Raw genomic sequence first — 27,106 nt, 5'->3', positions numbered from 1 at the left:
TTCATACTGCACTTGGCCTGGTGGCTCACCTGTGGAGCAGGGTGGGGACACTGATGGGTCCTTCCCAGTCCCAGCATGCCCCACATCTGCCCCATGCTCTCAGGGTGAAGGAGAGCCTGGCAGCCAGCCAGGGAAATCTTATTGTGTAGGTGGTATTCATTGGGGGATCACTTGTGAGGTTCATTTTAGATTTATTTGAATGTTCTGGTTTATACTGCCATGGACTTGTATGTATGAAAGCCCCACATTTAATAGTAATGTGTGAACTTTTCAAATGTTTTCTCTACACGTCTACTCTAAACTCTCAATTTTCTCTTTTTCACCTTTTTGGTTTTTTTTCCCCCATTGTATTTTCTGATTATACCCATTGGGAGACTGTGATGTCTCCTTGCACAAGACATTAGGGTGTCTGCACTACTACTTTCAAGCTGTATGCAGTACAGCTTGCAACTATAATGCAGAGTAGTCAAAAAAAAAAAAAAAAAAAAAAAAAAAAAAGAAAGAAAAAACAAAGGTAGAGACTGGCACTAAAGCTAGGGGGTCTATATTATATATTATGCAATATTAAATATTGCATCCTTTTCTCTCTAATATTTTCAAGTAGGAAATAAGTCTCCTTTCTGTTGAAAGATAGTTCTGCCTTTGAAGACAGAATAACGTTTACATAAATGGTAAGGTCTTCTTTAATGTAGCTTTCATTATCTCCTATGTTCCCCCTTTCTCTGAAGGTCCAAGTGACTGATGTCAAGATCAAGGGAGTCAATCAATGTAGATACACTCCAGGACCCAGATAGCACATAAATCACCCTTAGTCCTAACCACAGTAGACACCTAACTGAAGGACAAGAGTTTACATATTTGCTGTTCTTGTGGGGGAGGCTAAATTTCCCAGCCACTTACCTCACGGGAACCCCTCATTCATTAACCAATTGGGGTGCTTAGTATCACTTATCAAATAGGCTAATCAAAGTTTGAGAGAAACCAGCTCTTGACCACTTCTTGCCCTCTAAGCACTCCAGGGCCACCTCCCACCCCTGGACTTTTATCTAATTAAAGTTAAAGAGGGGAAAATTAATCCATGGAAGAAAATGAGATAACAGCTACCATAGCAGACCATCCCAGAGTCTGGTTTGCCTTTCATCTATTGCTACCTGACAATTAACTCTTCAGCAACACAGGAACCCCATTTAATGGGAGCAGAATCCGTTCCTTCACGCAGTGATGGGCATTGTTCTTATTCTTATTTTCATGTTCAGTATTCACTGCTCCATGTTGGAGCTCCTCTACTTGTACTGGGTGCGGGTGGATTAGAAAGGTCATCCTTTACTCTCCTTCTCTCAGGCTTGACTTAGTGCTGTTTTCACTCGCAGAATACAAAAGTGAAAACTGTAATTTATTACAGTACTAGCAATTCAAGATGTTTTGCTTGGATCCTGTCTTTGCAAATGGTTACCAACATTCCAACCTTTCTTGCTTTTGTTGGCTACTAGTTTATAATCCTCAATTTCATTCTCTAAATCTGTGTTTAAAAAGACATTTCACAACACAGGGTATTTTGTTTTATTTTGCTTTTTTTTCTTGTCTTTTTCTTGGAAAAAGTGTGGAGTGTCCCCTTTGCAAATTCACTGTGATGTTTTGGACAACTTTTTTCCTGTTTGGTGCTCTTTTGTTTTAAAATCTTTGCTACTTTTCTTAAACCTCCTGATTGTAAAATTTCTGGAACCCAAAGGATCTTCCTTTATGATCACTTGAATTTTTCAGCAGCTGAAGCTTTGGCACTGTGAATCGCAGAAATGAATTGACTCCAGTAAGGCAGCAGCAGTTGGCTACACTGCCAACACTGCTACGACTTGCACTTTATGGGGTACTTGTGAGTCCCCGATGGAGACCATGCAGGATGACATGGGAGGTGACAGCAAGCCCCAGCAGCACCTGCCGGGCACTAAGTAGCTGTGTGCAGGGCAGCACCACCACACCACCCTCCTCTGGCTTGCAGGCTTTGGTGCGCTGAGGGAGCAAGCAGCGCTCAGTGTTCTTTCTAAAAATACTCTGATTTCAAGGCTGCATTTGTATTTCCAGCATCTTTAGCAGGAAACGTTGGATTTTAAAGGCTGTGGGATAGGCACATGTGGCCAAAATTAGGAGTGTTGAGGAAATCCCACTTAGAGTCCACACTGTCTGTGTTGTAACTTGCACCTTCAGGCACTCGAAGGCGGGTGAGTTAAAGTAGACCCACTTGGGCTTTTGTCTAGAGACTTAAAAATGGTTTAAGTTATGACATATTTATATTATTTTGAAACTGGCCATTGCTATTAGCATATTGTGGAGTGTCATTAAATACTTTACATGAGTAACATTAATATTGTCAGTATGCAGTTCCTAGCACTTAATAACATGTATCCTGCAACATAGTTAATTATTTGCAAATGGAAGTTGTAAAGGATAATAGTGTTCAAACCTTTTAATTTAAATCAAAAAGAAGCCCCAAGCATGCCTTTCTGTACTGATCTCTTCCAAACTTTGGGAAAATTTTAGTCCATATCAATGTCTGAACTAATATCTGGCCTTTCCTTTAGCTACCTGAACTAATCCATCAGACCTACAATTTAGAACTATGACCTGCAGCTGTTTGGTTATGGAAAGGACACTGGTAGGACTTTTAAAGCGGGATAAGTGAGGCAGTGAAAATGAGACTCAGTAATCCCCCTGTATTATAAGGTATTTTGCACAGGGTGGGAAGAAGCTGGGACTTTGGCCTGCTCCCGGACCCCAGGCAGCTCAGTGCCGCCTGTGGATGCAGGCAGCAGTGAAGTGCCTGCAGACCCCTCCTAGCCCTCCAGTGCCAGGGCAGGGACCCAGTTTAACTTGGATATCAATTAATACCAGCTGCTTTGCCTTGCAATGTGGACCTACTAGGAACTGGTAATAGCCATAATCAGGAAATGCTCTAGAGAGAATGATTCTGCCCTGTGAGGGGGACAGGCTGTGAACTGCAACAGGTCTTTTCAATCTCTAATTTCTGCATATTTCATTTATACAGGGCACTGAAAACTTGAATTGTAGCTAGCTTTGGGCATTATTCACAAGAGACAGATTTGATCCAGTGACCCAAAGGCGAAAGGTTCTGTATTCGATTAGCAGCCCCCTACCAGTGCAGTCCCTCACCGAGGTTTTTATATCAATAACTAAATACCACTAACCTTTACAAGCTACATGGTAACGTTTCAGTCTCCTAATTCTGAATCATTTCACAAGCAAAGGGAAGTTCAGGTTTGCGTTAAAAATGGAACTTCTTTGACAGCTTGTTATTAGATATTTAGGAGCAGAATTATTTTTGAAAGAGAGGGAGAAGAAAATCAGTGGATTATGACTCAGTGGGTTTAGGAGTGTCTAAAAGGCACTGCCCTCAGAGAATATATCAGGCACTGCTCCTACACTGCTTTTCCCACCCTCTCCTGTGACTGATTGCTGCAGAAAATTCTTCTCTCCCCCTTACTGGCAATTTTACATCTTCTACTATATTACCCACTGGAATGTCCCTTGGAATTCCACCCAGGATCCAGAAGTTAAGAGAGTCTTGATCTTGATACTACTGAAACTTGTAAGTAAGATAAAGAGCATTTCTGCATGTATTTTTTGAGCATGCACAAAAATGTGTACAGGCTAAGACGATAGAATGCTATTTCCAGCTTCTATTAACAGTAAAAATGTGGAAATAACCAAAAATAAGTTACATAAAATAGCATTTGGAGGTCAGTATTCCTGTTGGAGGAGGTCTTGATATATTTTTTTCTTTTTTTCCTTTACCTACAAGCCAAACATCACTAAGCCAGAAACCACCAACCAGTACAGTCTCACAGTAACAAGATATTAATAGCCCATGGAAAAATCAACATATAATTTTATATTATGGTGCTTACTACAGTCCCTGTATTTTATTATTCATTTATTTATTATTTTTTTAATTCTGACCTAACTGTAACACAAGAAAAGGTGGTAGAATGACATACATAAGTGTGTGTTCCTTTTAATTTGTAATATATTCAAAATATGGTTGGAAATTTCCTATATGATTTGTTTTAAGGAACATTCATTTCAATCTTTTATTACAGCAAGCTAGGAATTTCACATACAAATGTAGTTGTTGCTTTCCACTTGAACAAGCCTATCATCCTTTAATATAGAAAAAGCATGTAATAATCCTGAACTGAAACATCTTGCCCCTCATGAGGGGGCTGTCTGTGGGCCTGCTTTTTCCATCTTTAGTTATACAGGCTCCTCTCGCACATGAGCTCCTCTTTATTGTTGTTGTTCGTGCATACGTAAGTAAACACACAACAGTTTTCATTAGATATCAGAGAACACACTTGCATTTTACTTATATTGATCTTTAAGGAAGACACCCACATACATACAGGTAAGTAGGCATTGTCAGAATAGATGCCTAAGCACATCAGTGCTTTTACTTTAAGGTTAAAATGACAGCAGAGATATTCATATAGATCGTAGCAGCCAATGACCTGAACTGGGTTGAAGCATACCTAATGACTGTCTGGTCCTTCTTTATTTCTATGCATGCTCTACTGTTTCTACTGATCTTACTTGTTGTCCCTTCTTGTGCAAGTTCCTTTTGACATCAGTGACTTGGACCTGCCTATTGCCACATTTCCTAATGCATTTGATATTTCTTGATATTTCTTTATATTCACGCACAGGCCACAGAATACTTTTGAATGGCATTGAACAATCTCTTGATGTCAAAATGCCAAATCCAGGAACTTGCTTGTTAACAATTTAATGAAAGCCTAATCTGGATTCCACTATGCCCATCTCCTCCTTGTAGCAGTATGCAAGCAGATTAGCAAACTTTCAGCATCTCTCAGCCATTCCCTCTGAAGCTGGTTCAGAAGTGCAAAGCTCTTCCCTGATTTCAGGAGTGTTAAAATAGCAGAAAAATCATCAAGCACAAGAGAAGGAATGCAGACACAGCGCCTCCAAAACTTGCCTTCTAGCAATAAAAAGCAAGCTTGAAAGGAAGAGTTCATCCAGCAAGAGGGGTCTTTAGGATAACGTGCTACACATATAACACCATTGTCGCAGGCAAGCCAAGAGCTGTGCTCAGTGTGCAAAGGAAAAGCTTTCAGTCAGAGCAGGACTTTCAAAGAATTCTAGAAATTCGAAGTGATGCCGAGGAGCCTGAGGAAACACAAAGGCTGGTGGAGCTGAATTGCAGCCTTGCTCTTAGGACTCCTTGGATCTTAAGGATGCTTTGCTCATGTTTGTATTCTGATCCCAAGGCGAGATTAGACACTTGGGAAAACACTGTGTTAATCTACTCCACGGTGATTCACGCTGGTCACCAGACTGGAGTGAAGTCCCGCTGAAAAGTTTTAAAGCTAAGCAACAATATGGGAAGCAGAGCCAAACCAGCAGTGTTATTTCTAAGGCTCTGTTCCAAAACTACTGTCTCGTCTTCAAAAGAGTTCAATTTAATACTAAAAATTACCAAGATGTGGGGTCAATAAATCTTTTTTAAAGTGATAAACCACAAAGTGCCCCATGAATTGATCTACTTCATGTTGCCATCTTCATTCTGTTCTCTCCTTGAAAATTGGAGGATTTGGGTTTCTCCCTCTCCCAAGATAGTTATCATTGGCCAGTGCATCAAACAACTTCTAGTGAATCCCAGCCACAGAACAAATATACCACCTACCAAACCAAAGGCGCCCTATTCAAATCACAGGCCCATTTGGCAGCAGCTCCTCTCATACCGTTATATCCAGAGCAAACCATAAATCTTTTGTCTTGGACACTACTTGCTACCTCAGGCGTGTAAAACTAGCTATTACAACAATTTTAGTAAAATGATCAGCTGCTAGAAAGGCATTGTGTTGTATGTAGGTGTAAAACATTTCACTAGGTTAGTTTCATATAGGTCTATCTTTCATTTTTCACAATTCAAGTCCTTCCTTCTAGTAAGCTTGAAGCCTTTTTTTTTTTTTTTTTTTTTTGTATCTGCTGGTCGTGTTTCCTATTTGTTTGGCTTTAAGTTTTCTGTTAGACTCTTTTCATTTTGTTTTGTTTGTCTTTTAGTATGTTTTCCTTTTGCCTGTGTGGTCTCTTGCATTCCTTGTGAGCTCAGAAACATGTCTTACAGGACATTTGCAGGAACTATCACTGCACGTGATTCAATGTGAGGAAGAAACTCCCCATTACTGCCTTAGCTAAAATGTAGGTTTGAAAATGCAAGAGCAAATTTGTATCTATCAAAATCAGATTGAATTGTTATAGGACATGGTTTAAACCTAACTGGTTTAATGGAATTTAGCATAGTCTGTAATATGGTAGATTATTCTAATACATATTCTAGTTTAGCACACAAGCAGAAGTTTTAAGAAGGCACTTAAAATGCTAATCCAAACAGAGTGATTTTGGAGTATATGCAGAGAGCTTTCATGGCAACTGTCAAAAGGCACATATGTGTCCTAGGCAGACCTGAAGTCTAGATGCTGGCTGGTTGGTTGTTCTCTGTCACCTTTTGTCCCACTCCTAAATTCTTGCTAATGCTGCCTCAGTAATGCATGGGAGTAAGAGAGGAAAGAAGAGTTTGAAGTATTTGTTTACCTCCGGGTAAACAAAACCTCTGGCTTTACCTCCAGGGCTGTACAAAGCTGCATATGTTACTTTCCACCTTCTGAACTTGGTTCAGATCCATTTGATTGCTCAGGTGCTTTGTCCGTTGAGGCAGTTTTGCTGCCTTTCAAGTTTCTTGGGGAAAGATTTTTTTTTATTTATTTTTTCTCCTGCTGCCATCTCTGATCCAGTTAACTAGGAATGCTACAGAGCGAGTGTGAAATGCCATTAGGTCATAATTTCTCATCCATAAGTATAACAGGTTTAACCAAGCTCCTTTCTTCCTAAGGTTCACAGCCCAGAGAAGAGGCTAGCTCTGAATGATATAACATCATATAACATTGAAGTCCTTATGTCAGAGGACTTTAAAAGTGATTTAGCCCTCCCCCCCACCCCCCCCCACCCCTTTCCATTCAAAAGCAATGTATAACCTCACATGGTGTGCTTCTACAATGAGACTGAGAAGGGAATTTGCCCTGCACAGGTAGTTTATGAACCAACAGGATATTTTTAGCACAGTGTGTCATGGACTCAGGTCTGAAGATATGCTGCTTGTTTTGCAAGATATTTCTTGTCTTGCCTGATTTTGAATGCTCCAGCTAACCTTCCTGAAGCCCATGCTTAGCCACAAAAAGAAGAGAGCTTGTTCCTTTCCTAAACAGTCTTTGGAGGGAGGCTCAAGGGTGTTTACTGACAAATTTAAGAAACTGCAGGAAATCAGTGAAACAGAAGAAATTTGCATAAAACTCCCATCTAAAATGAAATATAAGAGCACAAAATTTGTAGAGGAAATCCAAGTCTGAAAAGTAATTGCACTTGTTTAGATTAAATACAAGACAGCATTTTAATAAGGAAGCAAAACCTCTGGCTAAAGTGTTATTTTCCAGCCTTTCTCTTATTTTATGTTTAAAATTAGGTGGATTCTCCTCAGATCCACAATCCCCAATAAATTAACCTGTCCAAATAACACATGCACAGGATAAAACTATATCTTTGATTTTGATTGCATTGCTTATGGTTGCAATTTAGGTGGTCTTGATTCCAAACGTTTTTGTTCCTGGGGACTTGGACACCCTTAAAGTGCTGAGAAAATCTCTGTTCTTACATGGATCTAGTGAAGTTGTTGGTTGCAAATATATAAACATGTTTCTTTTTGCTGATAAATGATAATTTTTCAAATATGGTTCTATGTCTTTGGAGTATCACTGTTCTTTTATAGGGACTATGGACTTGCACTCTTGTAACCTAGAATTTAGTTTTGAATGGGACAGATTTTATCTGTAAATATAATTCCTAAATATCCAACAGAACTACAGGAAGTGTTAACTGAACTGTGACATACATACAAATAAACTGACATAATTAAGGAAATATAATTTCTTAAAGTCTTACAAATCAGCAATTGAGTTTGTATCTCATGGCCAACTTGATATAACAAAAATAGTTTATTAACAGAAGTACCTTGCTTCTTGCTCTAGAGCTATGTTAGCATTGTGTTGACTTCACATTACATGACTTTACCAGACCTTAGTAGCAGTGCTTGGAATTAAAATAGAAGAAATTATGCTAAAATAAAAGGTTGCAATAGGATGTGACATTTAAACAGAGCAGCACATCCTGTTGGACAAGGAGGCTTACCCTCCTTGCTTGCAGGTTCCCTTCAACATGAATATGGAAGTACTCGGCTAATGTGAAAGAGAATGAACCAATAATGTTGGTTTTAAACAACTGCATAATGATGAAGTGGGTTTGTTTGTTTTTTTCCAATATAGATTACTAAACTAAAAGATAATTCTTAATTTGCTTTGAGTATGGATAGTACCTTATCACACTACTAGAGAACAGGCAGATTTTAAAGACTTTTTACTATGGCCGTATACAATACTCCTTAAATTAAGTATATCACAGGTTGTATGTATATATAGTTAGAGCACACGAGCAAATGTATTATAAATCTTCAAGACAAATCTTAATAGAGCAGGATAGGCATAGGCATTTTGCTGACATAGGCAAAAATGAAAGTTAATTGGAAAGTGCTATCACTCCACTTGCATATCCTAATGCCCTTCTGCATTATGTTACATTTAGCATAATTCCAACCTCATCCATTCTGTGATTCTGTGATTTGGAGGAACTGTGATTCTGTGATTTTTAGAGTCCCACTTTTAGAAATGTGGGACTCTTTCCACACACCCTTATGGAATGTTCATCGTTCCTAACTTAAAAACTGCAGCAGCCTTATGGATATGCATGACAGTGCTTCTGTGTCTATTTCTCCTCACAGTTTTTCATTTTTGGACTTTAATACACCTGACTCTTCTATTTTTTTCTCTATGCCCAGTCTTTACAGGATCACACTACAGATGCCTTGTAGTATCTTAGCACTTTTTTCTTTTCAAGGCACTGGGGGTGGCAGGCAGGGAGGGGAGGAAGGGGGAATGTTCTTCGCAAAACTCCAACCTATTAAGTTCTTCTTCAGTTTCTTCTTCTTCTTTTTTTTTCTTTTTTCTTTTTCTTCATTTTTTTTTTTTAAGTAGAGCTATCACCAACTTGATAAATTACAACACCCTAAAGGTGAGCTACAATCCATGTTTTCTATAGATCATGCAAAGACATGCGTACACACTGCTAAAGACATATACAAAATACAAGATCCATCAAAATATATAGTGGTGAAGGCAATTCCTGTATAACGTTTTTTTAGTTGTTTTTTATATTCTTCGAGTGAGAAACAAAAATATATATGAACTGTTATATGGGAAGATTGGAGCATATGCTCACACCTGTTCAGTAAGTGGGAAGTAGTGTCATCTAGTGGTTAGCTCAAAGCTAAATGGGACAGGAGCTGTAATTCTGTATATAGTAACAAAAGTTTAATTCATGCGTTGCTATACTGTGTAACTTAAAGGAAATTATTTCTGTCTCAATGATTCAGCCAGGAAACAAGGAAAAAGTAAAGCCAAGTGGAAATCATACACAGAAATATCAGAAATATATCAGTTCTGTCCCATTCTTTTCAAATGTACGCTTTTTCTTTTTTTTTTTTTTTTATTGCATCCTATCCCATCCCTTACAATGTTCTCCTCTGATGGTGCAGACCTACTGAGACAATTTGACAGACCTTCTGTCTAACCTCTTCCATGCAATATAGGTTGAGAGCTACTCTGGCAGGGCACCAGTACATTACCATATATAAAGATAAGTACGTTTATGTTGAAACTTACAGTAACTGAAGTTAGTTCAGTCTTCAGAAACAGAAGAATAAACAACTCTATTTATGCATAGAAAAGCTTTATAAGATGGAACTAGCTTCATTTCAAAGCTGCTTCTTATTGTTTCTTCTTACAACACGATTGTTAGAAATCATGTAGACTACAGTAGTCCTTAGTATCACTGCTGGGTGCAGGAAAACATGGACTTGAGCACGTGCTTACAGCTGACAGACATGGTAGTGTTAAACACATACTTAAAGCTAAGTGTGTGATTAATTTCTCTCTTCTCTCCAGATTTGGGGTTTCTAATATGAACAAAGTATTCTCTGCTTTTAATTTTTAATGTCAAAAGACTTAAAGTTCTAATTTACAGCTACTTCGTATATAAAAATCACTGTAGGGTGTTAACATAAAAGCCAACTTGGACCTGGATGCAATGTTATTAGCATGATTACTTGCTATGAAATCTTAATGAGAGTTTCATCCATTACAGTTTCATCTATTAAAATTAAAGAAACTAAACATCTACTGAAATAGTTGAATGAAACATGTTAAAATGGAGCAATTATAAACAGGACTTTTCCAGCTGCCCTTGCTAACAGGCAACTCTAAAATAACAGCAATGCATGTCTTAAGTTTCTGCTAACAAAGCTGATTTCTGACCAGAAGGCTGGAGTATTCTTTTTCATCTATTAAGGCCTAAAAGTGACAGTTCTTCGTCATATCCCTAATATTTCCTTTTCAGCTCACTGAGGCCAAAATGTCATCTTTTCTTGTAAAACAAAAAATCAAAGCCAAATGGTTAAAATGCAAAGTTTTGGTTAAACAAACAGTCAGTATTTCAGTGGTTTTATCTGCAGCCTGCAGAGCAACTAAACAAAGCCAAGATATTGTCCATCTCTTTGACAGACAAAGAGCCTCAGAGGTCCAGAATGACATGCCCGGGGCTGGCACGTGATTAGAGTAATTAAATTAAATAGCAGGAAACATGTTTTCCATATGCCATTGCCTGGCCACACACAAACTGTAACAGTAAATCTTTTATATTACATTGGTTCAGGGAAATGTATAACCATCTTAAAAATGTGTGATGCCCACAAAAATAAAGTTAAAGGGAATATAGTAGCATATTCAACTGTCTCCCTGGCTTTGGTCATTGGCTTGAAATGTCGAACAAGTTCATTCCTTATTTATTTATTTTTAAAGGCACAGCTCAAAATGCTCTGAGCATGTGAACATCCAGGAAGCATTGCTGGCTTCACACCGGCGGGTAGTGCTGGTGCTCTGATTCAAGGGAAAAAGAAAGAATCTCCAAGTAAAGTTAAGAGAAACATCTCGGGTACCTTACAACGTGAGGTTCTAACACATTTCTCTCAGGCTTTTGCAATAATCAGGCCCTCCAAATGTGTATTAAAAAAGATTTTTTTTAAGTTGTTTTCCACAGCAACATGATCTCAAATTATTTTGTTTTCATGGGCAGTTTTTAGGAAAGACAGCATGTTTATCCATGCCATAATACAGTCAGAGTTGCCAGTCAGTGGCATCAAGTGTCATTGCTCAGTTTACTTGTAGTTGACCTGTTAAGATCACCTAGAACATTTACTAATCTCTTTTCAATTCATCTTTCAGTGGTTGATGGTGCCAAATTAAATAATTGTTATTTTTATTATTTTGCACAATAAGAACAAGGTTGCAAATCATTTTAGAAGGAACTTTTAAACAGTGATGTCACTGATTAAATGTCCAGTTCTTGAGATTTTTGGGAGGTGACACACAGGAACATTTATTGTAAATGATAAATTCTGTAGACTGCATAATACTCTTGACATGAAGAGAATTAAGAATTTTGGGAAAACCATTTCAGCACACAAAAAAGCTGTCCTTTAAATTAAATTTTAAAGGAAAAAAAAAAATGCTTTCTAGTCCAGTATGTATTGGATAATTTCATAATATTTTTAGGTATTCCATCTACACTTTATGCATTTCCTTAACCAAGAATGCTCAGATAAGCAGTCAGTTTCTGATACTAGGTTCAGAACTGAATTAGAGTGCTAGGTTTAATAATTGATAATAATTCAATGAAATTAAAATACAGACTTTGATCTGGAAAAATAAACGTAAACTTATGTTTAAAAGGTAGGATAACAATGATGATAGAAAACTGATGCTCTTGACTCAATCTTTACTTACTACAGTATTTCTCAAATTATTGAAAGTTATTGATTCAAGTTGTAATAGGTATGAACAATTAGGAATTGGAACTTTTGTTCTTATACACCTGTGAATGCTTTCTTTACTAACTAATCTCATTTATTTGATCTGGAAAAGATCTGGCCAGGAAGAGATGGACCTGTTCTCTGAGATGAGGAGGGCTCTTAAGCCTAACTTTGAAAGCTGCTGTTGGATGTTTTATTGTCTCTTCTTCCTGTCCTCATCCTCTCCCCACCATTGCTTCCCACGGAAGTGCCAGAACAAGGAAGATGCCTTATCATCTGCCTGCTTTCCTGCTCTGTGGCTGGACATGGCCTCCTGCCACTGTCCCTTCCCTGCCACAGAAGTCAGGTCCCTCCACAAGAGACCCCAGCACATCTGTGAAGCAGCAGTTACTGAAGGTAATTGTGGCCTTTCTGGAGATAATCTCATTTTTGCTAGACCCCTGTGGCCTTAAGAAGGCAAATTCAAAGAGGTCTGCAAAGGGTCTGATGCACCTGAGGATGCCTGCAGGTCTGCCCTTGGGCTATGGGTGGGAGAAGGGGCTGGGGAAGGCTGTGGTGAGGAGTAATTTACTGAAGGAGAGTAACAGAGGGGTAGCTTTGTTTGCACCTGTTCTTGTCCTGCAAAATGTGTTCTTGGAAAGCAGCTCTGATTTTCAGGCTCTGGTGCTTCCTCAACACTACCTGTTCAGCCAAGTGCTGGGAGAAGCCACTTTCCCTATGGCCCTCCACAACTGTTTCAGTGGCACAGAGAGAACTTAATCCATGGAGTGAAGTTAGTAGCATTTCTTTGTCCTTGTAATGCCATTGTGTACTTAGACCTATGAAGCCAAGTGAAAATGTGGTCCAGCAGCTCCTGCCAGTGTTAACAAAACTGACTTAGTTTTGTCCTCAGTGAATTGTTCAGACCAAAGAATTTGGACAGCTGTGTGGGTTTTTTGTTGTTGCTGTTTTTCCTCTGCCCTGGTCTCTCAAATTATCCACCCTATTCCTCATTCCCAAGACCTGTTATAAACCCCAAGGACCTCCTCTAGCACAGCTTCCCACCTGCTAAAGGCAGGGACCGAGCACAGCGGCTGTTTCCCGTGGCAGCAACTGGGCAGGTAGTGTCTCACCAGTGATGGTGCAGCCCTGTAACAGTGACCTTGGGGGATGGGAGGGGGGGAACTATCAGTACATGAATAAGAGCTTGCTGTGTGTCAAGCATTAAGTGTTCTTTCTTGTGACTTCCTTAACTCTGAGCTGAAGCTATCAATCATGCTGTCAGAGTATGTAGAGACAGTAGAGCTGATCCTGGTAAGATGTAAAGAGCTTAGAAAAATCTTCCTTCTCTGTTAATGTACCTACCAATTTTTGACTATCTGTCTATAAGTTAATATTCAGCCTCTCGCAATGACACTAAATGCGTTGTGTGGCCATGACAGCAAGGGGAAGCAAACACTGATCCCTTTCTATAACCGACCAGTTGAGTTCACAGTATCGCAAAGGTTAATGCTGCATGCATTTTGACCAAGGTCTGCAGAATCCATGACAAGCCCTACTTTTTACAGAAGCAGCCATGGCAGAACTATTCAAGTAAGATATCCCTGGGCTGAACCTGTGGTGATAGCACCTGTATTCAGTGCTGCAATTTGTTTTTCTGTCAGAAACACTACCAAAGACTGATTTGAAGTCCTCTGCATAAAATCAGTAGCTTCATAAAACTAAAACTTATAGAAGCTAATGCAAAACTATGATAAAAGACCTGCACAAATGCAGGTAAATGGAGAACAAAAACATTCTATAAAGAAAAGAAAGGAAGATGTCAAAGGATGTGCTGTTGGCACCTACAATGCCCTAAGGCGAGGTGTCAAAATGGACAGAACAAGAGAGAAGTGAGGGAACCCTGATGACCACCTGTTCCCGTGTGCAGTCAGGTGGCTGAGTGAATGAGTTCTCTGTGTGTGGTGACTTTTAAGCTTGTATTTTCAGTAGAGGAAGATCTAGGAAAGCAAGCTTAGGAACAGCTGTTCTCTATAGCTATTCTTCTGTTCATAGGAAAGAGCATTTTCCAACAACATTTCTGCCTAGTGCTACTTCTGGCTTCGCTCAGTAACAGAAATCAGCTTTAAAATCTGCAAACTGCCACCTAAAAGTATCCCAGCACCCTTCTCAATGGGTGTAAAAGGAAAAGATTAGAGCATTGGAGACCAATACAAATGCTTTAGCTGAGCAGTACCTTGCTAAACCCTCACCATTGCTGCACTCTTGTAGCTGTAATTTTCACAAGCTTCTTTGCTGAGGAAATGCAGGCCGTCTGAGCAGAAAGACCTCCTCGGCTTCCTGGAGATCTAAAGGTCACAGGCCAGGCCATGAGAGGAGACAGATTATGAACTGCCTTCTGCATTAGAGCACCTATGTCTCCAAGGCATTCAGGCTGAGCTGCTCTTCCAGGGTGTTAACCAACAGATCTTTATTAAGACTTAGTCAGCAGTGTGCTGAGGAGTGCATGTATTTACTGTCATATTTTAAGGGAAGGAAAAAATGAAAACTTGTGTGTGTGCATGCGCCTGTCTGTCAGGGAGAGAGAAAAACATTTGGAGGTCAAAACAGAGCTCTTCCAAACACAAAGCATTTAAAGAAGTAGCTTTCCAAGAACACATAATCCTCTTCAATGAGAATAATAATAATAATAAAAAAACATGCTGTCTGATACAGGAAATGATAAATTGCCCATTGGTATGAAAGTAATATCATCTGACTGTCAAAATGTGAAGTGATAATTATTGGGATCTGCACTTAACAGGCTTTTGATTCACGCTACTTATGTACCCCCAGTTAAGTAATTTTGTGTGGTGTTGCCCCAGCAGTCTCCTTATGTGCTGCTTTCACTGACAGAAGTGGGCAGTACCAGCAGTACCAAAGTACTATACGTAAGCATCTGAAGAAGGAAAAGAAGCATGCATAATTTTGGATCAAAAAATATAAGCACTATCGACATTATTCTGAGCTGCTATCATTAAAATGAAAAACTTTGCTAATTTGTAATATACTGATAAAACATTTTCCATATGGTTGTTCAGACATCTCAGTTCTCAATTTAGTTATGCGATAAAATAAGTCTTATTGTCTTCTGTAACTGCAGTGTACAATAGCCAAGACAAACAAAAATAGCAATCATCTCCTTGGCATTAAGTAGATTTGATACTTCCTGGAAAAAAAAAAATCATTTTCACATTCAACTGGGAGAGGCAAATTACTTGTAGAAATTCTTATTATTATGCCTTTTCATATAGAATTGGCATTAAAAATAATGAATTATTCTTCCTGTAGCATTTGATAATGAACAGTTAAAAACTTTGTGGACAGACCCTTAAGAGCAAAGAAGACACAAAGCTGGCTAAATATTCAAAGGCTTCATGTAAATGAATGAAAAAATTTCACAAAGCAAATCCAACACCACAGTTCCCTCCCTCCAACCTCCCTAGTTCTCTGGGATAGTCAAGGCTCAGGTATGAATCAAGTAATCATAATGCTAGCTTGTGTTATTTGGGGGTTGTACTGGGCCTGTGCACTCACAGAACTGAGGAAGGATATTACGGTACAAGGCTAGTGTTTCTCTTACTGGATGGACAGTTGCAGGAGATGACTAAGGTAGCCTAAGGAAAAGAAAAAAAATGAATTAAGCTAGTACAGATCAGAATGACTTGTGGTTACAAAATCATTTAGGGAGGGTAGAAGGGAGCAGAGAAGGTGGAAGGTCTCTTTAGAAGTCTGACATTATTCAAAAGTTACATTTCCATTTCTCATTTCCCTTCTGGGTCTTCACAGCACTTATCAAGGTCAAAAATGCTGCAACTTGCCATCAACATGTAAGAACCAAGTGTGCAGCCAACTTCCCTTATGATTCAGGGCTATGTACTGTTAGAGTCAACAGAGTTACTTCACAGCAACTATGGAAAAGTAAAACCAAAGCCACAAAGGTGCCAAGCTAGATTCAAACCATCTCATTTAATCAGCTAATTAAGGCACTGAATTGGTTACAAGTAAGTATCTGGTCTGTCAAAGCAATTGTAGTTATTAAGGGCCCCGTGTAGTCACGTCAGAGAACTAGGCACCGCTGAAGTATGATTTCAAGTTAGTGAGCTAGTACCCTTTAACTTTCAGCTGCTGCTGAACCAACCCTTGGGGTCTCTAATAGTTGTGTGTGCCTACATGTAGCCATTTGCTACCAGCATGTAAAGCCAAAGTCAGCCCATATGGGCTATATGAGGTATGGGGCCAGTTAAGCAACAGGAGCACGACATCTGAGTCCAGCGGACCAGAAAGCAGGACGCATGTAGAAGATACCCCTTCCCAGCTCTGCTTGTGCAGCAGAATGAGTGAGCATGGCTGGGAAGCCCAGAGCATCCCCCATTCCACCTTGCAACTGTCTATGTGTTTTGGGATGGTGTTTGCTTTTTTGTTGTTGTTGTTTGTTTGTTTGTTTTCTTTTTTTTTTCCTTCCTTTTTATTCTAATTCTAAAGTAGGCTGAGTTAAAAGAGGGAAAAAAATGCAAAGTGCAAAATCTACTAAATGCAAAGCACGGAGTCTATCAGTTGCAGTTATAAAATGCCACAAAAAAAATCAACAGGATTCCACTAGAGCAATGCAGAAGATAAAATTATGATACTTGCCTTTTGTTTGCCTGAACAGTAATTTAGTATATAATGTTTTACACTATATTCTTCTGTTGAGAAACCAGGTACAGAAGCACTGCTACCACCCAGATGATGGGAACTGCATAAGGAAATCAGAAACTAAACAAATAATTGAAAAGCAAACAAACATCTCTTAAGTGGATAAGTAGGACATTCTGCTAGTGGGACAGAATACAAGAAGGAAATTGCCTTAGCTAATTTTGGTTTCAAATTGTGAAGTATTCATAAGGGGGAGAAATAAGTAAACATTTTTAGATTGGTGCTTGGAACTAATGTTTATAGATAATACCTCAGAATGCCAGTGAAGACAAAAACAGGGTATAGTTAGCTTAAATAATATACAGAAGTCTTAGTGATCTTGATGATAACAAAGATGGAATGAAGATGGTGCATGAATGAATTGCTGAATAGAGAGGAGGAGTAGTGGTAGTGTCTGGAGTCCTCCTGTTTTGCAGAGGCATTCAACTTTTAATCCTCTTTTGTTAACATCAGAAGATGAAAAAGGCTAACATCCAGTAAAACATGTTTTTACTGAGTTTATAAATATTATGAAGCATTTTCCCTTGTTTGGTAGTAATTATGTCTAAACTGGCATCTACAAACTGGCTTTATTTTTGTGGACAACAGGACAGACTAAGCAGCTACTGTTCAAAAAAATAAAAATAAAAGAGATGCACATTATCCTGGGGAAAAAAAAAAAAAAAGGCCTTAGGATTATATTACATTTTGATTGTTTTTTACATTATGGGTGCTTTGATGTGTGGTAAACAAATAATTTAGAAAAAAATGTAGGTGTAGCCTCCAAACCAGGAATGCTGTCAACTGAAAGCATTTAAGACTGCTCTTCTAATTTTGACGAGTATTTAAACAAATGGCATCTCGGTAAAATCACTGTCAAAAGCAAGATCTACTTGCAGGCACAAGATTCAAAATACATAATAATTGACAGGGCAAGCAGTATATTGTTATTCTGTTAATGCTACTTAAGATTTCTTAAGCTGAAACTTTATTTTCTTACCAGTTTTTTAATGTATTACTGATAAAACATTACTTTGCTGTTGGATCACTTAAATAATTACATTTGAATTATGAAAATATTTATTCTCACATCCTTAGGTTCCTGAAAACATTACATTTTAGTTAAAATTCTACCAGAATCAAAGCAGCTAAAAGCTTTTCCTATTTAAATGAACAGTTGAAGAAGTTTGAAGGCAATGATTTTCCATACTAGTAATATTCATGTACTTTAGCAACAGAGATAGTTACGTAGTACAAAATGTTTTTCTCGGCAGATCTGAAGTTCAGGAAATGTCACCAAGCAGTAAAGCATTTAATGTCTTTAAGGAAGTGATTAGCTGTTTCTCTGCTGTAGGACTTCACTTTCTCCCACAATTGCTTGAAAGTCATCAAGTTTGTGGATTCCCTTTTTCCCCACTCTATTTACAGATGGATTCTAGTTTTGCAATGGTCTTGAGGAGTCTCAAAAAGGTGATTATAAACTCGGTTTCAACATTTTTATGGTCATAGAAATTATTTCAGTTTGTCCAGATTTTGGATAATTAGGGGCAAATAAACTGGACTTTCCCTTTTCAATATGATACTACATATAATCACATGTTCAAGACAAATGCCATGATGGGAAAATGAGCATGCATCGATACTATTTCCACATTCACTAGAATTTATAATGGCCGATGTACGATAAAACAAGAGACTAAAAGGAAGACTTTGTGTAATCATTGTAAGAATAGTGTAATAAAAACCTTGCTCCTGAAAGCTTCAATTGTTTCAACAATGTGTAGCAAACATATTTGGTTATACAAAGCAAAAGCACAACTAAGTTATCAACTTTACACAAAGTCAGATATCTGAAAGGGGATCTTTTAAAAAAAAACTTTATTTGAGAAAGGAAGAGACTTATATCAGAAGGCAAAAAAAGGGAACATACAAACAGAATATATTTACAACACAAAACAAGAGATCACCTCTAAGGGTGTAAATTATAATAAATACAGTAGATTTAAAATGTTAGAGACAATTATCAATTAGAAATCTCTGTTTTTTTTAAACCCAGTTTTCCTTTTCACTGGTTCCAGGTAGTTTCTCTATTTCAATTTTATCCAAATTTGAAAGATTCTGAAATTAAAGCCCACTAATGTATTGTGGTTTCTCACCTGAATGACATTATAAAAATATCTTCTGTCCTTTGTGAATACATGTTTTTGAAATGATATTGTACAAAAATCTTCTCATTGCAAGTTTCTCCCCAAATAAAATGTATTTTAAAAGATGCACTATCCCTTTTGATGAAGCTGAAGTTAGGTTTCAAATAAAATTAAAACTATATGGAATGGGAAAAACATAAAATTTCATTTTTATATAGTTCACTTTTTGAATGTGAATGTGATTTTTTCATCCAAGACGGTGGAAGATTTATGTTCAAATATAAAGCACAAATAAAAATAACCTATATTTTGTCAATTAATTAATATATCATTCCTATCTAAAATGATCTTTATGGTTTGGGAGGCCTTTCATTATATAGCAGCTATTTAGTCATTTGTTTGGAGATCTTCTAGGAAAAAGGATAATGTATCTTTATAAGTTGCAACATTTTGTAAGAGATTTAATAGTATTAGAGCATAATGTAAACAACACATGCTAATAACATTTCAGAACAATTTCTACATTTGGCAAAACAGCTATCTCTTTTGAAACAGGATACTGCACCTTAAAATACCTTAGCTTTAGAAATATAAATATTTTTAATAGAAAAAAAACTGACAAGGATTCCAGGTCAGTTTGGGATTATCCATATTAAAGGGGATCTTAATACAATGAATCTTTAACTAGCTTAACAAAAGTAAACCTATAAAACAAGGTAAACATATCAAAAGGGAATATGAAGGAAATGTTTCACTGGAAAGCTTCCTTAACAATTTCCCTACTCGCTTTGTTATTTTCTTTGACAATAAATCAATTCATAGAGCGCCTTTAAAAACAGAGAGAACACTACCCCGTTTCCCCCTGCCTTACATTCCTCAGCACATGAATCACTTGGGCTTCCTGTTTCCATAAGGCATTTCCTGCTCCCCCTCTCAGAATCACTTTTCTGCAGGAGAACAGCAGGGACCTGACAAAGTCTTGACTTAAATAAACAGTGCCTGCCATTGCATCCAGCACTGCTCTGTCTGATTTTATAGCAACAAAAGGGACACCAGCTCTCTGAAAGCACAGACTGCACAAATGTGCTTTGCTCTTCAGCGTTTGTAAAATACTGTCAGATAATTTGAAGTTTCCTCCTGCTGAGTTGGCATTTTTACACTGACCTTATTTTAGGATTTGTCCGTAAGACCTAATAATAAAGTTAATGCCATATTGTATGATTAGTCTTTATTAAAAAAATAAACAAGTGATTGGATATCAGACAATAATGATAACAGTTCTGTGCTTTTCCTGCAATACCATAGTATCTGATTGAAACCTAATGCTGTGTTTTCCTTCTTGACAGTATTTGCATCTGCTTCATTTAAGAATGTCTCTGCAGACAGTATCATCAAATACAACAAAATGAAAAATTAGGCAGTGCAAAAACTGAAAACAATGCAATATTTAAACAGTGCCTTGCCTGGCATCTTTACATCCTTCTTGTGCACTTCTCTAACTTACAATTTGTACTCCAGCCTGGGACCGCTTATATAGCAGTCAGTACCTGTCCACTGGGGGAAAAAATACCCTATTGTTAACAGTGTTCAAGACTACATTATGATACATTATATACAGATAGCTGAAAGCAAAAGTCAGAGGATTCAAAATCAGAGAAGAATGTTTCATCAATCAGGTCTGGAAAATAATTCCAGCAGTAGCTGATCTCAACAAGCTAGGTGATAACAAGTTCTCTTGCACTAAGAGTAATGTAATCCTGGGTTAATACAAATTCTATCGTCTATTATGCAGTTATGTAGAGCAATTGACTGCAACAGGTATTTTCTCCATTAGTGGCCATAAGGATGAGCTCCACTATGTCTTTAAATGTGCATACAACACCTCTTCCTTTGTTAAATTCTTTGAATGGTAAATCAGGATTTGCTAGATCAGTGAATCAAAACACAATCGCTTATCAATGGCTAAAAAAATGCACATGATGTTCAGATAATAACCTTAATTACAAATCCTGGAGCTAAATCTTTGCCTATTACCTGTTGCATAAAAGCAGCTTGCTCCCCAGATTCCATTTGCTGGGTCTGAATATCCTCATCACTGTCCGGTGGCTCCTCTTTGACCTTCACAGCCCCAACCTGCTGTCCTATTCTGTCATCCACACCAGCACTGCTGCTCTCAGCCCTAATGCTGGCACCGCTAGCGGCAGCTCGCTCCTCCTGCATCGAGTGGTCTCCATGAAGCTCTTCTTCAGCTTCCTCCAGGTGACTGCCAGGCTGCTTGAGCTGCTCAATGGACTTAGAGAGCATCTGGAAAGAGAAGGAGGGGGAATGGTTACTGACTGTTTTTACCAATGCCAAACACTGGGAATCACCTGATTTGCACCAACAAAATTACAGCTTCTGCAACAAAGATGCATCACTAAAACATTAATTTACAGGTGAAAAAAAGAACCAACATTCCTAAGTGAAAGGTCACTTGTTATTCTGCAGTTGAAAATATCATTTATGTAACAAGTGCTATACGGTAATGCTAATTAAAAATAAGGCGGACTAATTAAAACATTACTACATGTCTGTTACATTGTTGCAGCTGGTAATCAAAAGCAATTAGTCTCCCTTCATACTCTTTCTGAAAAAAAAATGGGTAAATTGATATAAATACACATTACAGTTAATTTTTCCCAACATAAAATAATAAAGGAACTCTTTAAGAGAGAAGAAAATTAGTATCTTGGTTAATATTTTGCTACAAGCAAATTAGGGAATGCTCACAGAGGCTTCTCTATCATTTGCTGCATGAAGATCCACAGAGGAGCAGTGACAAACAGACGGTGTCAGTCACCTCTCCTGTGGCACAGGGAGACAACAAGGATGCCTGTCCCTGACTGGAAGGACTGCAGCTTTTGTCATGTATGGTACGGGTGTCCTTGTTTCAGCAGTGACGATATAACACAGCTACCCAGGCAATACTGTTTTTACACCATTAACTGCTACTGTAAAGCTTTACTGAAATGTCAGATGCCTGAGTGTCATAACCAAATATAGTTTATTCTTTATGCTTTCTTGTTTAAGATGTCACAAATATATTCCAAAAAAAAAAATCCAAATGTAATCCAAAAGCCAAACTGGAAATAATAATAAATAAATAATAATAATTAATAATAAAGAAGCCTTGTTGGAAGAGGCATAAATCAGACAGATAAGTAAGTATCTACATGACCAAATGAGTAATTATCATTTATTCAGCTGGCCCACTTGATTTTAAGCAAATACTGATTTGTATCACCAAGGCCAAATATACTTAGAAGAACAAAACACTTTACCTTCCTCCCTTCTCCCATCTGTCTGCCCCTTCCACAGATATCAAGTCTTTCAAACTGAGTTTTTGCTGGGTTTATATGCTGAGTAACTGTATGGCTTCACTACAGATATTTTGTTACAATTGACTCTGGTCTAGTTCTTTCATTCTGCTCACTTATGCATATAGAAAAATGCCACCCCAGGGAAGGGCAGCATTGTCATGTGAACTATGATCGAGAAGCTACAGCTGGACTCAAGAAACTCACACAAAGGTAGCGATGATATCTGAACGATTTGTTTTTGCTGTCCCAGTGATGCTCTGACACATACACCTCACATCAATGGAGAAAAAAAAAAAATCCACAGTGGAAGTCTACAGGCTGTAATCACAGCAAACCTTCATTTTTATTTTTTTGGGTGGGGTGGGGGTAATGGGAACATAATGGTTTACTAAAAAGAAACAAACAAAAATCCCTTTTCATTGCTCTGGAAACGGCAAAATCACAACACATGTATCCTTCATGCTGCAGGTGGCATGCTCTGAGCTGAGGAGTTTTCATTACTGCAACTAATGCAAATTTTCTCATTTTATTAAGAAGAATCTTGACAATTTATCAGATGAAACCCATCTTAAATCTTTTCCAGTTGTTTGCCAGGGGATGACACCAACCAGGAAGGCACTGAAGCTCACTGCATATATTCAGATTGGGTATACTACTCCATTGCTTACTTAAACATCTGCATGTGATCCCTGTCCATTCCTCAAGCAAAAAGAAAAAGAGAAGGCTGACTGGCCAGTAAGCAAGTACAAGCTGAAACATCTGTGCGACAGATAATCACATACAGCCAGGAGAGTCACTAGTGCTGATCCATCTGTAAAGCATCCCATGTGCCAGTTACTTGACATCAGGTGGGTTATTCTGGATGGAAAGCCAACAGAAAAGGACTACATGTTGACAGTGAAGTTAAGACATATTTAGCTCATTACTGCTCTCCTTTTATTTTTTATTTTTTCACTTTAATGTCAGGCTCTTCTTCATGCTGCTGCATGGCACAGATCTTCAGTGCTGCTGAGCTTTCTGATGTAACACATGATGACCTGCAGTATATAATCTATATGTGGAACGCTGCAAATGCTTTTTGCATGCAATCAGCAGGGAGATACAAGCACATATAAGGGAACTGTGAAGAATCGTGTAGTATTTGCATGTATTTCAATTTGCAGTGTGCCTGTCTTAGCACCCACTCCCACACCATGGAAGTCAGGAGGAGATTTGCTCCAGGCTATGGTGACAGGAGGAGCTAAACAAATCTTCTAAAACTTGGTGGAATTGTCTTTTTTTTTTTCCCTCTTTTTTTTTTTTTTTTTACAATAAAATTTACAAAGTACATAAATATTGTCATCTTTCATGCAAAGTCTTATTAAAAACATCCTTTACATTGTGACTTGATGGCAGAATTGAGAATGAAACTAAGCCATAGGTAAGGAAGCACTGGAATCATGTCCTCTCACATGACTGAGCCTGACAAAATGGGTGGACCGCGCTGGGGGCAAAACCTGAAGAAACGCTCCTGCTGCTCAGTCTGCTAAGCCATATCACCACCATGCTTTCACAGTTGTTAATGTGGTTTTTAAAGACAGCCCCATCTTATCCCAGTAATTACATTAGTATCGTTATCAGGAGACTGTTCAATTCTCCTAAGTCAGAAACATCTTCTTTTATACTATATAATACTATGTATACTCCTAGCACTACTGCAGAAATTACATATCTGGAGACATGAAAAGATAACAATTTAGGATCAATATTTCTATCTTACATCTCTGCCTAAAGCAGAGAGTAAACCCTGAATGGAACACTGCTCAAGTTTTTTCACAATGCAGCTGGATCCTTCTGCTTACACTTAACATTTAAATCTTTCTCTTTAAATCTCCACTCACATTTATTTATTTTTTTTAATTCTGAATTTATCTGTAGATACATGAAGAACTTTTTCCTGGTTTTAATGTACATTTTTCATTCTGAGAATGTGATTGCTTAATCTGAGCTTTAGTAAGACTATGTTTAAAAATAATAACTAAAGAGTGGTTTATATTTAATGAATAAATTAGTTGTACATATTGTTCTTCTTGAACCAATACACATTCTTGTAATTGGTATTCCAAGTAAGAGTTACTCAAAAAATGGCTTCTTTCTAATGTAACCTATATTTTTTCCCCTTTTATTTTCAGGAAATTAAAATGTAAGGGATATTCATGAGCCAAAGTAAATAGTGGCAGCAGGAGAGGAAGCATTTACAGACATCAGCTCCATTGTATAACTGCAAGAGTCCAAAAAAAGACATCAAAAACAATCAAACTTTCTTGGCTGTACCGAAAAATGGAAGACAAAGCACAAATAATCTGGACACTGCAACAACCACTTTACAGGGCCTTTAGTTGCAGCCACTTTCTTTGTCTCCTCTGTAATAACAAGCTCTTGTAAAATGGACTATTTTAAATAAAATGTGTTTACAAAGAGACAAAGCACAAAATTCTGATGCACCCACCACATACATTTCTTTCATTGATTAATTGTTCTTTTTAAATAAATGGCTGTCGTTTCTAGGAACTCATTTACATACTTATGGAAAACACTTTTCTCCTTCTGTGCTGTAGCTATCAGATTACATTGACCAGCTATGTAAGCTGTTAGGCATACTAAAATGACTTGGCACCTGCTTACTGTTTTGTTACCCATGCAGTACATTCCTAAGGGATGCATTTAAACCTTCAAGATCATTTTTCTGAATTATGTCTTAAACATTAGTTCTCAAGAAAGGAGAAAATTCTCTGGGCATTTCTAATTGTTGCTGTAGTCTTGTCCACATAATCCCCCACTATAAGCAATATTTGAAAGAAGAGGCGTGCTACCTCTCTCACTTTCAGAAGATGCTAGTCAGAAAGGTAAGCTGGAAAGCCAAAATCTTAAGTTATAATCTATTTAATGAAACTAATGAAACTAATTTATTCAAGTTGAATCTGATCAAAACAGTCTTTCTTATTTCATTAAATATCAGATGAGTGAATGATGAATCTGTGGTTAACTGTCTCTTTTCAATATTCCTATTGATGATAAATAATCTTAATTTTTCTGTTAACTAATCAATAGAAACCTCCGTATTATTTTTCATTTTTTATTAACAGACAGGTCAGTTATGCTAACCTTCCAAAGCACTATTGACCTTTAACTTCTTATAGATTTTTTATCATCTGCTTTTTACTTCACAGTCTTGCCCAGTCACTGTTTATACAAAGATGCTTTAAACCTGTTAATACCCTGGAATGAAAACTGAAATTCAGGCACTCCTTATTTAACCTTTAACATTGTCCATACTGCTTCTGCACTTTAGTGCACATTTAAAACTGGCCCACTATTTTAACCTTCATTACTCCAATATAAAGGAGGACTCTGACAAATAATTGTGTATAGTCAAAATGCTATCACCACATTTTTTAAAGAACACTTGTGGAGGTCATTTGAAGTGAATGAAGTTAATTCACTGATCAAATGAAATCTTGGTCCCAGTGAAGACAGTGTTAGTTTAGCTTTAGCAGGGGCAGGACTTTATCCATAATACACAGTTGTTTTTTTTTTTTCTTTTTTTTTTTTTTTCCGTTTTTGTTTGTTTGTTTGTTTGTTTGTTTTAAAAAAAGAACAAAAAAGAAAAAACAACCAAAAATCCCACCTTTTAAAGGTAGAGGGCTTTGTTCACATGCTGTTTACATTAAAATTTCTGATTTTATAGAACTCAGACTTACTCTAATGGTTTTGCACTTGTATTATCTCAAAATCTTTTTTTTTTTTTTTTTTTCCTGCAAGTGGCAGCATAAAAGCTTTTTAGATACAGATATGCACAAATAAAAACAAGATTTTAGGATTTTTATTGTAGTAGCAGTTTTTCAGTACTCAACTGCAATAATTTTAGCTGGAAGTTTCAGACTTTGGACTCCCTTTATTGAGCAGAATGAAGTTCTACAATAGTGATCAAAGGGCCTTATGAGGAAATAAGCTGTCATTTGAGCTGAAGTGTATTAAAGCTGACAACAGCAAAGTCGAGCTTCCCAAAGACAAGAGGAGTTCAGGTTACTGCACATTCATTATCATTTTTTCTCCAGAAAGCTGGGACGAGCGTTTCTACCTATTTTTGGATGTGATGTCAACTTTTGCAGCATGTTTTTAGAAGGTCAGCATACTAGATCCCGCAGGTATAAATGTCAGGCTTCAGCGTAGACGTATACCATTTCCCACATCAAAAGCCTGGCATATGACAGCTGACCAGAAATAATCCATAGGGGATCTTCTCTTTGTTATTAAGGACAGAGGCACACCTCTTGGCAATGATTTGTTTCTTTTCAGAATGGAAATGATCCAGGGGAATTCTTTACCTCTGACCTATGTCAGATTTTGCTTGTTATCACCCTCACAACAACACAGGCTTGAAGCACTTGCTGCTGAAGTATATTCTTTTATCAAAGAAAAGAAATCACTTTTTAACACAAGATAAATAAAAGATCTATGGGGTGGTGAGAAACTGTTGCTTTCTTCCTCTTTTTGCTGTTATAGCAAGATTTGCCTATTTGTCCACCAAGAAGATCTGACCAAAATCACTTTTCAGGGATTTTCAGGGATTGCATGCCATATCATCACATTTCAAGGCAAAAATTCAAATAGCTGGTTCAGTTGAAATATATGACAGCCTTAAGTACTTACAGAGTCCTAAACATAAGGGGAAAAAGGAAAAAGAAATGGAAATTAAATAGAATGTATTAACTTGTTCTAAACTCTTGATCAATTGGGATTTCATAGTCCTGTCAGCTTAAAATGGTTCTCATCTTTCTAACCAATTTTTTTAAGAGAATGTT

General features: G+C 37.5%; 1 protein-coding gene across 2 annotated transcripts in view; it reads right to left on the bottom strand.

Moving 5' to 3' along the window:
- The window catches only part of HDAC9 (histone deacetylase 9), a 472,308-nt gene that overhangs the window by 163,271 nt on the left and 281,931 nt on the right, over positions 1 to 27,106 (bottom strand). Inside the window, exon 13 of one of the 2 annotated variants that reach the window (XM_032181790.1) lies at positions 20,938 to 21,207. In XM_032181790.1, the coding sequence (XP_032037681.1) occupies positions 20,938 to 21,207 (270 nt within the window). Of the gene's footprint in view, positions 1 to 18,660; positions 21,208 to 27,106 lie in introns of those variants that run through there. The other variant, XM_032181791.1, reaches the window with a different exon arrangement.

This window comes from Aythya fuligula, chromosome 2 (assembly GCF_009819795.1).
Source record: "Aythya fuligula isolate bAytFul2 chromosome 2, bAytFul2.pri, whole genome shotgun sequence".
NCBI classification, from domain to species: Eukaryota; Metazoa; Chordata; class Aves; order Anseriformes; family Anatidae; genus Aythya; species Aythya fuligula.
This window is presented reverse-complemented; position numbering and strand designations above follow the sequence as displayed.